Genomic DNA, 14,094 nt, shown 5'->3' with positions numbered 1-14,094 from the left:
CATCCGTGAACATCATAATCCATGAAGACTCCTGTCTGACGTCATTTGTAAACCTGTCCGTCACAATTGCAAACAGGAAAGGGCTCAAATACGCAATGAAATTCCTTCTGACCTTCTCTGTACTTCTCTATCAACACTCTTAAAGCAAACATTGCATCAGTAGTACTCTTTCCTGGCATGAAATCATATTGCTGCACACAGATCGTTACCTCTCCTCTAGTATCCATCAATCTTTCCCATACCTTCATGGTGTGGCTGATCAACTTTATATCCCTGTAGTTACTGCAGCTCTGCACATCTCCCTTATTTTTGACAATTGATACTAATATACTTCTTCTCCACTTCTCAGGCATCTTCTCACTTTTCAATATTTTGTTAAACAATCTATTTAGAAAGTCTATTGCCATCTCACCTAAACATCTCCATGCCTCCACTGGTATATTGTCTGGGCCATCTGCTTTTCCACTTTTCATCCTCTTCATAGCTTCCCTCACTTCAGCCTTGCTGATCTCCAGTACTTTGTGGTTTACTATTTCCACTTCATCCATCCTACACTCTCTATTATTTGCTGTATTCATAAGTCCTTCAAAGTACTCCTTGCACCTTTTCAACACACTCTCCCCTCTTGACAGCAAATTCTCATCTACATCCTTTATCACACTGACTGGCAGCACATCCTCTGTCTGGCCAATTGGTACAAGTGCTTTTCTCCTTCCTTTGTGTCCAGCTTCCCATATACAATATTTTGAGATTGGCCTTTTCCTTAGCCTTCGCCACCTCTCTCTCTTTACCTTTCACTGCATTTCTTTGTACACCTGTCTACTTTCATAATTTCTATGGTTATCCCAATTAATTCTTGCTAACTTGTTCCTTTTTATTCTTTACTGTACTTTCTCATTCCACCACTAAGCCTCTGTCTTTCTTCCTCTATCCAAATGTCACACCAAGCATCTTCCTAGCTCTCTCCCTTACTACTTCAGCTGTAATGTACCAAACATCTATCATGCCTACACCACCACTCAGCACCTGCCTCACTTCCTCTCTGAATTTCACACAATAGTCTTCCTCTTTCAGCTTCCACCACCTTTTTTATTTTTTGTTTATGTCCGATCTTCTGTGAATTCTGCTTTAGGTTTTTCTTTCTCTTTGCTGTGAATGCTTTCATCTTTTATACTTAAAGTAGGAGAGTATAATCTCGTGGAGTAGACTCCAAGACAAATGATCCCGAATGCTATAGGGCTACAGCTCCTTTCGTGTCAGACCCACTAGCATGCCCACTACTAAATAATTGTTTAAATTGCCAGAACACGTGGAAGGCACAATGAAAATTTTGATGACGATGATGATAATGAACGTCTTAAAAATCAAGGTAAACTGCAAACTACCTCCATGTAGTATACATACAGTAAATGCTCGCTACATTCAAGTAAAATTTGACCAAGCTCAGTTGTTTCTGGATTGACAGAAGCTAGGAAATGATAGCTTGCTTATCTAAAGTAGCGGTCTATTTGTAAGCAGAATGGCGACAATTTAATGTTTAGGGCTCTAACAAATATCAAGAATTGCTTCTGATGGGGAAAATGATGTGTTTTTTAGTGAGTACTTTGGAGAAATATTTTGGACAGAATGAAACAAACAACAAACAAACAAATGAATAAATAAGCAAATAATTAAAAGCACTGTGAAATGTGACAATAAAATAACATGAAATGTGAGTATAAATAATTAAATGTGTCTCAAAATATATGTTTTTGTAGCTTATTTCTTTATGTAATTATTTTTCACTGCATGTAACATGAAATATGTCTTGAATTTAAAACTGACTCTTTCACCCATCAAAACTGAGAGGTTGGCACTAGGCAGTGCTGTGATTTAATTGACTAATTGCTGGTACTCCAGACTTAAACCTTTGGATATCAATTGCCAAATTTACAGCAGACACTCCTGTTGATGCATTCATAGTTTATTCAGAGTTTATAGAATTAGTCAGACTGTTTCTTGCACTCTTACTCAACGTGCATGGTCACAACTAGAGCCTGCCCTCTCAACTTTGACGAATAAATGTAACGGTTTTAAATTCAAGCCATAGTTCATATTGCGTTTAGTGGATTAATATGAACAAAATTAAATACATAGATTAAATATATAAATTAAATATGTAAATGAACATCAAAAAATATGTTTTGTGTTGCATTTATTTATCTAAGCTCAGATTTCATGCTCTTTTTCTTTATTTATTTATTGTCCCATTTCACAGTACAGTTTTTGTGTGTGTTTATTTAATTTTGTCTGAAATATTTCTCCATAGAGCACTTAACAGATAATTGTTTTTTAAAATTATTTTTCTGTGCCCTTTTATTGCCATTTGCTAAACTGATTTTGACTTCTGCTTCTTTTGTGACTACAGTTTTGCTTTTTTGTGCTCATTTGCTTATTTGCCCTGTATGTAACTCTCACCCCACTTTATTGTTAAGCTGGTTATTTGTCTCTCATTTATGGCCCTGTTTATTTAATTTGATACTTTAGGTATGTCTGTTTCCTAGCTTTCATGTTCTAATTGCTCAGGATTCCGTAGCTCAGCTGAGTGTGGAATGCTGTCAGTTGTGACAATTAATAGATAGTGAACTGTTTGCATGAAGTAAAGTCAACTTGGTGATGCACTGTTGTAAGGAGTGCCTGAATAGATAGATGGCGGGAAGCTGCATGTTTCTGTTAGGAACAGCAGGTACATTGTCAATAATTAATGGGAGTGAACCATCTAGGGCACAGGTGTCGAACTCCGGTCCTGGAGGGCTGCAGTGGCTGCAGGTTTTCATTCTAACCATCTTCTTCTTTAGTGGCCAGTTTTTTGCTGCTAATTAACTTATTTTGCCGTAATTTTAATTAACTTGACTCAGCCCATTTGTTGTTTCTTTTTCCTTAATTAGCAGCAAAACAACAATGAGACACAAAACGAGCTGCCCACACAACCAGCTATCCAGAATATCTGAAAATAAAGAAAGGCGAAGGTCTCAGTAAGACTGATCTCTCAGATCACCACAACATTTTGACGGTGTTCTTAGAAAAAACAGAAAATTAACCATTTTGGAAATGCCTGCTGTGGCAGAATGAGAGCAGCAACAAGCCATGGAATTAAAGAACAAGTTTAATTAACAGCAAGAATCAGCTTCTCATTAAGAAAGTGATTGGAATGAAGTTGGTTGGAGTTTGAAGACTCAATTTAGCTGGTCATTTGTTAGCTCGTTTCACATCTCATTTCTGTTTGGCTGTCATTTAATGAAGAAATGAATCAAGTCAGAACACTGTATCCTTAAAAACAGGGCTATTAAAACAAAGGGCAAATGAGTGAATTAGCAGTGAAAACTGGTCACCGATTAGGAAAAGGGTTAGAATGAAAACCTGCAGCCCTCCAGGCCTGGAGTTCGACACCCCTGATCTAGGGTATGGTATCAGCTGTGGCATCCTTTAAAGGTCTGTATTTGTGCTGTCAGTTAGTAAAATGATCAAGAATAAAAAAGAACACAGAGCAGCAGGACTGCATTGCAGTAATGACACTTTTCTATTTATAATTAGTTTTTTTCCCATATTCCACATGGATTGATGTAAAAATATACTTTATTTGGTGCACCTGTGTAAGCCTAAATCAGATTTGCCAAAAAAAGGGAAACTTAAGTGGATCATTGTAACCAGTTCAAAGTATGATTACTGTTGGTTTGGGTTTTTATGTACATTTAAAGCTTTTACAGATATCACTTATGATCAATTTTGGACCTTTGCTGTTTGCACTTTAACATTTATTTTGGTATCTTTCTTAATTATAATGCAGGTTGCAGTGACCGATTGGCATCACTTTGAAACAGATAAAGAAAAAATGGTTCAGTTCCTAACAAAAGCAAACACCAGTTTAGTAAAAGACCTAATATTCAATAGCCTGGAAAGCCTCAATGCAGATCTGGAGGAATCTAAGGTATTTTAAGCTAACTTTTCCAAGTGAATAACATTATTGTGCAGATGTTAAAAAAAATCAAATCCGAGTAATTAGATCATTCTATATTGCATGACTCAATGGCCACTTTGTCACATATTACTGGTGCTTAAAGAAAAAAGATTAATGTGAATGTGTTTTGGGTGTAACCTAATGCAATATATGTTAACTGTTCATGTGCTCCTCTGGTTATTTGTCTATATGTTGTTTTTCTATTTAGAATCTTCTGGAAGTTAGTGAAGGCCAAGCAACTCATGTGGATGTTCTTGTCAAGAAATCTAAAGAAATTAAACTTGGGCCAAAAAATACAGTTCTTTTACAACAACAGGCAACTTCTGTTCAAGATCAAGTTAACGCATTGGAAAAACATTTACATAAGGAGTAAGTTCGTTTCACTCTTTTGATTATGGGAAAATTATCCTTTTTATTGTCAGCTAAGTTTGGGAAAGTTTAATGTGTATAGTAAAATGTTAATATACAAATGTAATGATCTTTATGTAAAAACAAATACCAAAATGAGACACCTGATATATCTCTCTATTATAATAAAAAAATCCTGGGATGAGACGAGACTTTATAGCCTGGGACGAGACGTGACTTTTTCAGAGAGATACTATCATGTCCTGTGAGATAAAACTTTGTGCCAAGAGATTTAACCACGCACGGGACCGGAAATAAAAGACAAAGAGTAGATGACAAAGTAGAATGTCATAAAGAATTAAAAAACGTTGTCGTGGTACACATGCAGAGCAGGTTAGAGATAATGAAAGTACTAAAATTGGAAAGTCTCAAAAAAATGATAGTAAAGATTGCATTGCGCAATCAAATGGAATTTATTACTTGGTGAAATAATGGAACAGTGAAAAGAGATTGAATATATTGTTCAGATTTAAACTTTAAGTCGGAGACTTGCAGATCGTCTACTTCATGTTGCCATCAAAGAAAAGCAGTGTTTCTTTCTAATGAAGAGGTGTATCCGCGAGAATTAAAAGATTTGTTTTTTTGGTAATAGTGAAATCCACATACGCAAGCGGCAGAGATGCGAAGTGGCTGGTGAGTAGCACAGGCCTGGGGGGGTTGGCGAGTGAAGCGAGCAGCGGTCAAAACCGCCTAGGCTAAAATAGATATAAAATCGATGCATTATGGTTTAGAATAGGAATTCTCAACCTTTGCTCTTGATGTACCACCCCCAGGAATTGAAACATTTTGAAGTGCCATTGAAGAACTATTATTAGGTGAAAAAAGTTTATATTTATTTATCTAGCATTACATATTGCTTTTGTGCATATGTTTAGTGTTTTTAAATTTTTGTTATGTACACCAAATCTGTTTTAAGGAATTATTTTCAATATAGTAACAATAGTATGATTTAATATGAAATAATAATTAGGAAGCCTATAATTTCCATACTTTTAATTCACAAAAAAATATACATTTCAGAGCTTTATTTTCATGTGTGCCTGAATTTTTCCCCTGGACTATAACAAATGGGGGGGCATCTTATTGGCTTTGGGGGATTTAAATGTAAGGTTTTTAAGCAATAATATCAAGGTGGACTTCCCAATTTCTTACCATTTGTACGTTTTCAGTTTATACATTTATATTTTCTGTCTGTTTGCTGAAAAGTAAATATCAATGCAAAGAAAAAATAAAAGCTTATTATGTCATTGCCCTGTGAATTAGTGAATACCAAAATCATTCAGGCTATATTAATTTACATAAACTCTTTTTTAAATCATTTGTGTCAGGTTTGTGACATTTGCTGTTGTGAGATTGCTTCAGTGCATGGAGAAGACTTTTAGCTGGTTAAAAACACTTAAAGGAAGAGTAATATTTTCTGGATAAATCAAATTCATTCAAATTTCAAATGTCACAAACTCCTGATGCTTTAAAAGTCTTTCCTTACTTTTATTTAGATTTGTCACAACTATAAGGATACTTTGTAAATAAAATGTATTATTATTTTTATTAATAATACTTTTTTTTATTATTAAATCAAAGTTCTCAGTTAAAGATTATTATTATTTCAGAATTCCTGTAAAACAGATTTGTTCTTTTGTTTTCAAACTTCCATACCTAATCGTATACACAATTTGCCTCAGAATCGGACAATGGTAACTACTTATGTAGAAGCTGTATTCCATTCACTCTTCTACCATGCAAATATGCACAATTTGTGCTTTCACCACATTTGTCACATTTTAGTTGTTATGGTAATGCACATTCTTTTGATTTCAAAATGACATAACTAACTTAATTTCAGCAAATTAATTTTCTGTTTTAGCAGTGCTGGTAACTATATGTCTGTTTGTACATTGAATGTTGACCTCAACTGCAAAAGTGGGTGTAAAATAGATGAGTGGCTGAAGGCACAACTGTTGCCGTTATCATTACAATCAAAGGAAGAATGCCAGGCTTCCGTTCATTTATCAAGGCTATGTATATTGTTGTATTTTTCTACCTATCATTTAAAATCTCTAAGTTAAATGTGCAACACTACAAATTAAAACGACTACAACTGATAGATGACTGATCATATCATTCTGCTCTCAAAGCAAACATGAATCAGGTATTTTTAATTTTTTAAATGGATTAATGTATTAATAATGAAAGTTTTGTTTTTTTTTGCCTTGTAAACGCAGCAAGATTTTTAGGCTTCTCAGTCTCTCCCTCCTTGTGCATTGAGGTGCCACTCTACTTCTGTCTGCCTTCTCTCATGCTTGTTGCTGCCAACTGTTTTGGTTTTTTTTTTGTTCCTTCGCATTACCAAACTGTAACTTCTCATACTACAGATTGGAAACCACTGGTTTAGAAATTTCAACAGTTGGTACATCATATAAAAGTAAAACTTATAACGTCTTTATTGTAGCATTAAACAAATGGAAAAGATTAAAAAAGAGTGGGAAGAGTTTGGTCAGGAGTATGAAGATCTTTCGCTGTGGATTGCTGCAAAGGAAAAAGACTTAGAGCAAAATATTTCTGCTGTGCCACTTGATGAACAGATTGGCAAAGTTCAGGTAACAAGTTTATTCACATTATTATTTTCAATAATGATAGGTTGGGAGCATGTCCACGTTGCCATACCCACCACATATAACTCTTGTATATTTAATGGTGACAAGTATGTAATAGTAATAATTTCATTGGCTGTACTGTTTTACATGAATTAATTCCTAAAGTGATTTGATGGTTGGTTGTACAATGCAGACAGCCATAGTTCAAAAAGACGTATATAGTGGAATTTTAAAGGTATTAGATAAACCATGAAACTCTGCAATGACCATCTTTAGGAACTAGAGAAAATATGGCATCATCCGAATGTCACTTGAAAAATGAATCCTTGGACAAGGAGAAACCTCAGCAGAGAGAGTACAGAGTGACAATAAACAACCTTCAGAACAGTGCTTCAGAAGCAGTAACTGGAATATCTCTGCATTTGACATCCATTTTACATAATATCATCACGTCTAAGACGTGGAGTAGGGTTTCAAAACCATTTCTTACAGTACAACAGCATGCAAGCTTGTAGAAATTTTGCAAGAAGATGTATTCAATCTCCCTAAGCCATGTTGGAACATGGTTTATAGTTTTCTTGGACCAAGGTAGAACATTTGGGCCCTAATTACAAAACATTTGCTTGGCACAAAGCCAGCCTCTGGCATTAACTAAAAGAACACAGTACCCACTGTCTTGCTTGGCGATGGCAGTGTAATGTATTGATTTTGGGGTGTTTGCCCTCGTCAGAGAGAGGGGATCTAAGCGGAGTCCAGGGGAAAATGAATAACTCCATATATCAAGACACTTCGCCACAAAAGCTGCTAATCTATTCCAAAAAGCTAACTTAAAGAAGAAATTTTCCTTTTATTGCAACAAGAATGAAGCGCACAGTGGAAACAATCAAAGACTGCCTTTAAATTTGAAAATCATGGTCTTGGAACTGCCCAGTTAGACCCCCACATATCAGTCTGACAAATAATGTGAGGACTCACCTAAAGGGGGCTGTGCACTGGAGATCCATTTGCAAATTGACAGTCTTCACCAATGATAGTAGGATAAACTTGCAAAGTTAAGGTGTGCTACATTGATAGAAATCCATCCAAAGAGACTTACTGATGTAATCAAGTGAAATGGTGTTTATGCAAAGTATTAAGTAAGGTTTGTGCACACTTAGGAAACTAAGACATTAAAATGCTGTATTATCATAGTATTTCCCTCTAGTTACCCTTTACTTGTTTCTTCAAGAGTAACTGTACTCATCAAGTTCGTTACCGGGTTGGTCTACTGTTGCACTTTAAGATTAACACACGCATACATAGCTATATGCATACACACAGAACCTAATCACAACAGTGCCCCATGAATGACAAACACACAGCTGGTTAACATCTGGCACTTTAAACCACACAAGTGCCTTAGGAATAACACAGCCTGTCACTCTCTCAGCACTTCAAGAGACTTACTTATTATCAGCACGAACAACATACAATGTTTTAATGATATCTCAGACATAAATATTACTTTTGGTCTACAATAATACATTTAAACATACAAAGGCTCAGCACTCTTGACTATAGGCCATTTATCAGCCAAGAATGCCTTACTTTACGTACTGTTCCCTACTATTGAGTGGAGCTCTCACTCTCAGCCTAATAAACCTCACAGCACAGAGGTATTGGCAAACCTCCGGCTGCACCAGGAGCTCAACAAAATCTACCTTATTACTTCAGTCACTCTAGACATTAAGACAAAGCATAGAAGGTTAAAAGCAGCATGGTATTTATTTTAGTGAATAATAATACCAGTGGAACAAAGAATAATAGAAAATAGGACTGATAGAAAAGTCTGGATATATATAGTCTTTAGAAGAAGTTTACAAAAAAGGAAAGATGACAAGGATGAATGTCGCAGGTGGCTTGTGATCTAGCACTCGTAGTTGTTCATGATGCTTTTCTGATGACCAGATGGAAACGGCTGCACGTTGCCTTCACTCTGTTCTCTTCTGACATATTCGTCCTTTCTTCTTCCTCCCTCCTTCCTTATATCACTCCTCAGACGAGGCTTATTTATTCTAAAATTCTACCGGGGGGTTTGCAAGATGTGATTGTTAGATATTCTGATTGGCTGGCTGTCAATATGATAAATGAATTCACTGTCCATTTTCCCAAACAATAAAACTTTTTTATGTTCTCTGAGGTATCGGCAGGTCTTCCTTTCCAAGGCTGTAAAATAATTAGATGTCCATCCTTTCTCATGTTATAAAGTAATTGATAGCCAGCATTGTTTTAAAAGTGAGATATAACTTGGAAGAAGACATGCTTTGATTTTTCCTGAATGTAGTTCATCTGTTGTCTTGTCTTGAGCAAAATATAATGGAAATATAAACCAAAATGTACAGATTTTGTACCCCACAACAAATGCTTACTTTGTAATTATTTTCTTTAAAGTTCAATTGGTTTTCTGCCAAAATGTAAAATTCATATGTGTTTTTTTAATGTTGATATCCTCATTATATGTATATTACCAACTTTTATAGCTTATTTTCTTGCTTCCAAAATCATGCTAACAGAATGGGTAATAATTGCCAAGTTAAAAAAAAAGTTAAACCTTACATGTTTTGTTTCACTGATTCAAAGGACATCAGTAAAGAACTTGAGGCCAAGGCTAAAGTAATCCCGTCTTTGGAAGATCAGTCTGTGTCCCTGGGGCAGTTTGTATCCTCTGGAGAAGCTGCACGCATAAAAGCCAGATTGACACAAATTGGCAGACACTGGGAAGAGTTGAAAGAGCAAGTGCAACATCTGAATGGAGTTTTACAAGAAAATTCCTCACACTTACAGAAATTTCAAGGCAGCCTTATAGAGGTCGGTAACAAAATATGTACTTTTTGCAGATGTTAAAAACATATTAATATAAAATGGCACTATATTTGAACATAAATCTAGCACCTTTTGCAGTAAACTGATTAGCTTTGCTTAAAGTCAGCAGCTTTCTTTAGAGTCTGCATTATTTTCAGGATTAAGGGTTAATATAATGTCTTTTGCTTTCAGGCTGAAAAGACTTTGGAAAATTTAGAAGATAAATTATTTTCCTCAGTTACGTCTTGTTCTTCTGCCACAGAAACACACAAAGAGCTTCAGAAGCATGGGGTCAGTAGTCTTCAGCATTGTCATATTTAAATCAAAGTGTGATATGCTAAAGCTTCTATGACAATACACAATTGTTCAAGCTATTTTTGCAGACTTCATTTATATAATCCTAGTGAGTCAGAGGCAGTCATGTAGTCAAGTACAAAGCATAGACTAGCCAAGAGGAAAAAGGAATGTGTCTTGAATTTCACAAACAGAAGAGAGACTTGCCTGTCTGATGGCTTGTGTTTTACATATCATGACAGTATGGAAAAAAATGTCCAAGATTGCAGCTGCACTTTCAGGCAGCATGTTTGTCAGAAAAAAGGCAGAGCTAGTGATACTTTGGAAATTTTGAACTATGCTATAACATTGTCATTGAGTTGTGTAAGTTGTCATGCTCCGGGATTTATTGTGATTAGTCTAACATCCTTTAGGATCAAGAACAGCAACTTCTGTTGTCAAATTTGACATTCACTCTAACTAAAAGTCACAGAATGTGATGCCAGCTTAAAACTGTTATACTTAATTCCACATATTTTATTAAGCATATTTAAAAAGCCAAGCATTGTTCAAACTAGAGATGTCTAGGGTAAAATTCTTTAGTGGAACTGTTATACATTTTAAAATCATTGTGCTGTTTCTTGCTACTGATTTTATTGACTTGGACAGGATTCCAGTCAGTCAAGTCAGCTCACATGCGTCGCACACCAGCCAGTTCAGAGGTGTTTTTTTAACTAGACACTTATGACTTGGGAGGTATGAGGAACAGGAGGCCTCAGAAAATACCCTCACACATTCAAGGAGAATGGGAAACCATGACAAAGACCAAGATGCAATCTCTACACTCGGGAGCTGTGAATCAGCAGTTTTAATCTTTTTAATCTATGTCATATAGCTTGAAACAGTCATAAGGTTTTCATAGAGTAAGATAAAATTCCTTGCACAATGTAGAGCTCTTCTGTTTTACAATTCTAGGAACCTGTCTTTGATTCTCAGCCCAGTTATTAAGTTATTTTAGTTGATATTGTTGTTACGCTTGAGTGAATTTTTTCCTGAATGCCAAAGATATATCTGTAAGATTTATTGGCAAATCTAAATTGGTTTGATATGTGGACTGTACAGTACCTTTATGCCTGATGCTGCCCAAAAAAACAAAGGGTCCAGAAAATGAATGGATGAACATGGTTGATTTAAAATATGCAAATTCACATCTATTTCACTATCACTTGACCAGTAATTTAGCCATTTAATATACACTTTTATATGAATTGTTATTCTTTTTATCCTGTTTTCCTCATACTGAAAGTTCCAACTTAATAATAAAGTCTTACAACTTTAAAATATGTCCAAAGGTAATGTGTTCTTATTTATTATATATTTATATATTATAATATATATTCCATGATTTATTGTTTTGGTGAAGCAGTATATATTAGTTCATTCATTTAGCCATTTTCTGAAGCCATGTAGTGTAGTATACAGTATTTGCTAAGGTGTTAACACCAATGTTGCTGGTAAATTCTAGCTTCTGACTCATTGTGTTAACCTGAGGTATACGCTTTTCCTTGTATCCCTTATAAAAAAATCGATTATTAGGGTAAGTTTATCAGTTACATTAGTATTATGTTTTTTTGAATTTCTGAATTGTAGTAGTAGTAGTATTATCACATTTACGGTATATTTGCAGCAAAGCAAACAGTTTGTGTTTACATTACCTTGAGGATATTTTAAGCAATATATTATAAAACATTGTTTTCATTTATTGCTTGAAGTCCTTCTAGATGTACAGTAACTACCCTGTATATTCCATTCACCACCTGGAGTCCACAGAGAGTCATATATAAAATGTTGCATACCTTTTGGCATGTCTCTAAATGCATGTTGTATCCTTTTTGATAGGACCTCACACTCTCCTTAGAGCAACTGAGGACCACAATCACATCGCTACTGGCAGGAGCTCGTAAAGTCACCGATAAAGACAAAGCTGAGCAGAATGTCATTTCCTTGCAGCAACGCTATGAGAAAGATATGCAGCAAGCAAAAGAAAAACAAGCTAAACTGGAAAACCTGCTTGCAATGTGGCAACGGTGAGACAGGAGATATTAAGGAATATGAAAGAGTCCTTTTACTTCTCATACAACCTGAAACCCATGGAATGTACTTGCATATTGTAATCTTTTTAGTTGGCCAATAAAATGTGTCATTTTGCTTGACTTTTCACTACATTCATAATGGCTAACACGGTATAACACCCTAGTACAACAGATACAAAGAAATTAGTAGAACTTTTCTCAAAAGCAGAAAGATAAATTACTTTACCAGTAACAAGTAACAGAGGCAAAACAGATTGTGTTGGAAAAGAGAGAGATAAAGAGAATAATAGCTAAATTTTTAAAATCACAGCAGACCTTAGACAATAAACCATTTTTTACCCCATAAATGATTATAGACATTTTTTTTTACTTTTTAAAAACAAATGCTATTCTAAATAATAAACCGATTCAATTACACCCATCAATTTGTTTTGGGAGCTCTGGCTAAAATGAATTCAGCCATCCATATCCATCCCTCTCATGCTGTTCTGTGTTTGTTGTTTAGATTTGAAAAAGAATGGAGTACCTTTGAGTCCTGGCTCGAGAGATGTGAAGCAGTAATTGGCACACAGGCACATCTTATGTCTATTGATCAAGCAAAGCTTCAAAGCGATCTTGACACTTTAAAGGTAAAACACATATTTTCTCTGTTAAATTTGTGCAAAACTCTTGTGTGCTTTTTTTCTTTTATGGCATTCATTTTATAAATGGTCTGTAAGAGGAAAACATACATAATTTATGTACACTGTACAAGTCAGTTGTCTTCTTTTATAACAGTTGTATTTATAATAGTTTTAAGTTTCTCCCAGCTTAATAGATCAGTTGTTAAAATTTTTGCTGAATAAATGTTCACTTTTGATTATTAGAAAATGTCACATGTTTGTTTTGGACAAAATCACATTGACTATGCTGAAAACCTGCAGAAAAATTGTTTTGTTTATATACAGAAAGTTTGTTGTGATAAATTATATATGGCAAATCAAGAACAATGTAACTTGTACAGTTTTCTGTTGTCTTGTGTGTGGATTTTGAATTGGACAAAAAGGCACAGAATGAAAATCAATTCATTTTATTTATTCACTTTGTTCTCTAATGTTAATGACTTTTTTACCTTTTTCATATTTAGTATTTTTATTTTTTTTTCTTTGCTTGTTAACTCCAGGATTTACAACATGAAGTGACATCCCATGAGTCAGCATATAAGACACTTTCAAATCTTGCAGCTTCCCTTTACCCCACAGCCATGGAAAACATAGTGAAAGAGATAAAACGCAACATGAAGCACACTGAAGAGAGACTGTATACCCTGGCTAATACTATACCAGATAGGTGTGTTTCTAATAAATAATTCCTTGATTTTTCCTCATTTTTAACATCATTTGTAGTAGTGCTTGAACTGCTTTAAGTCCAAGCTAAATATCCATCCATCCATTTTCCAACCCGCTGAATCCGAACACAGGGTCACGGGGGTCTGCTGGAGCCAATCCCAGCCAACACAGGGCACAAGGCAGGAACCAATCCTGGGCAGGGTGCCAAGCCACCGCAGCCAAGCTAAATAGTGATGTTAAAAATAAAATAAATAATATATTCTTCCAAGGGGTTTTAACTTTTTAAGTTATGTTATATCCTAGGACTAGTATTTAAATTTTTCATTGTTAAACAAACATATAATATAATAAATTCTTTTGTTTACTACATTTGTATTATAGAAGTACTGTAATAGAGTTGAAATTTCATCTTGACATATTTAGATGTTTTAACCCAATTTAACCTTTTCTGGTATTTATTTCTGTGAGTGTGTGTACAGTATACCTATGGCTAAACCAATCACTGCAGTCCTAAAATTGTAAAATCCTGTTGATGTACATGTATACTTTTTTAACACAAT

The 14,094-nt window shown here is 35.0% G+C and overlaps 1 protein-coding gene across 7 annotated transcripts in view; it reads left to right on the top strand.

The window, feature by feature from the left end:
- LOC114648588 (nesprin-1-like) overlaps positions 1–14,094 on the top strand; it is a 360,492-nt gene that overhangs the window by 110,957 nt on the left and 235,441 nt on the right. For all 7 annotated transcript variants that reach the window (XM_051924543.1, XM_051924540.1, XM_051924539.1 and 4 more), the window contains 8 exons: positions 3,827–3,967; positions 4,206–4,366; positions 6,855–7,002; positions 9,619–9,846; positions 10,033–10,131; positions 12,013–12,200; positions 12,712–12,835; positions 13,369–13,535. In XM_051924543.1, the coding sequence (XP_051780503.1) occupies positions 3,827–3,967; positions 4,206–4,366; positions 6,855–7,002; positions 9,619–9,846; positions 10,033–10,131; positions 12,013–12,200; positions 12,712–12,835; positions 13,369–13,535 (1,256 nt within the window). The remainder of the gene's footprint in view (positions 1–3,826; positions 3,968–4,205; positions 4,367–6,854; positions 7,003–9,618; positions 9,847–10,032; positions 10,132–12,012; positions 12,201–12,711; positions 12,836–13,368; positions 13,536–14,094) is intronic.

This window comes from Erpetoichthys calabaricus, chromosome 3 (genome assembly GCF_900747795.2).
Source record: "Erpetoichthys calabaricus chromosome 3, fErpCal1.3, whole genome shotgun sequence".
NCBI lineage: Eukaryota > Metazoa > Chordata > Cladistia > Polypteriformes > Polypteridae > Erpetoichthys > Erpetoichthys calabaricus.
Note: the sequence above shows the minus strand (reverse complement) of the source record. Positions and strands in the feature narration are given on the sequence as shown.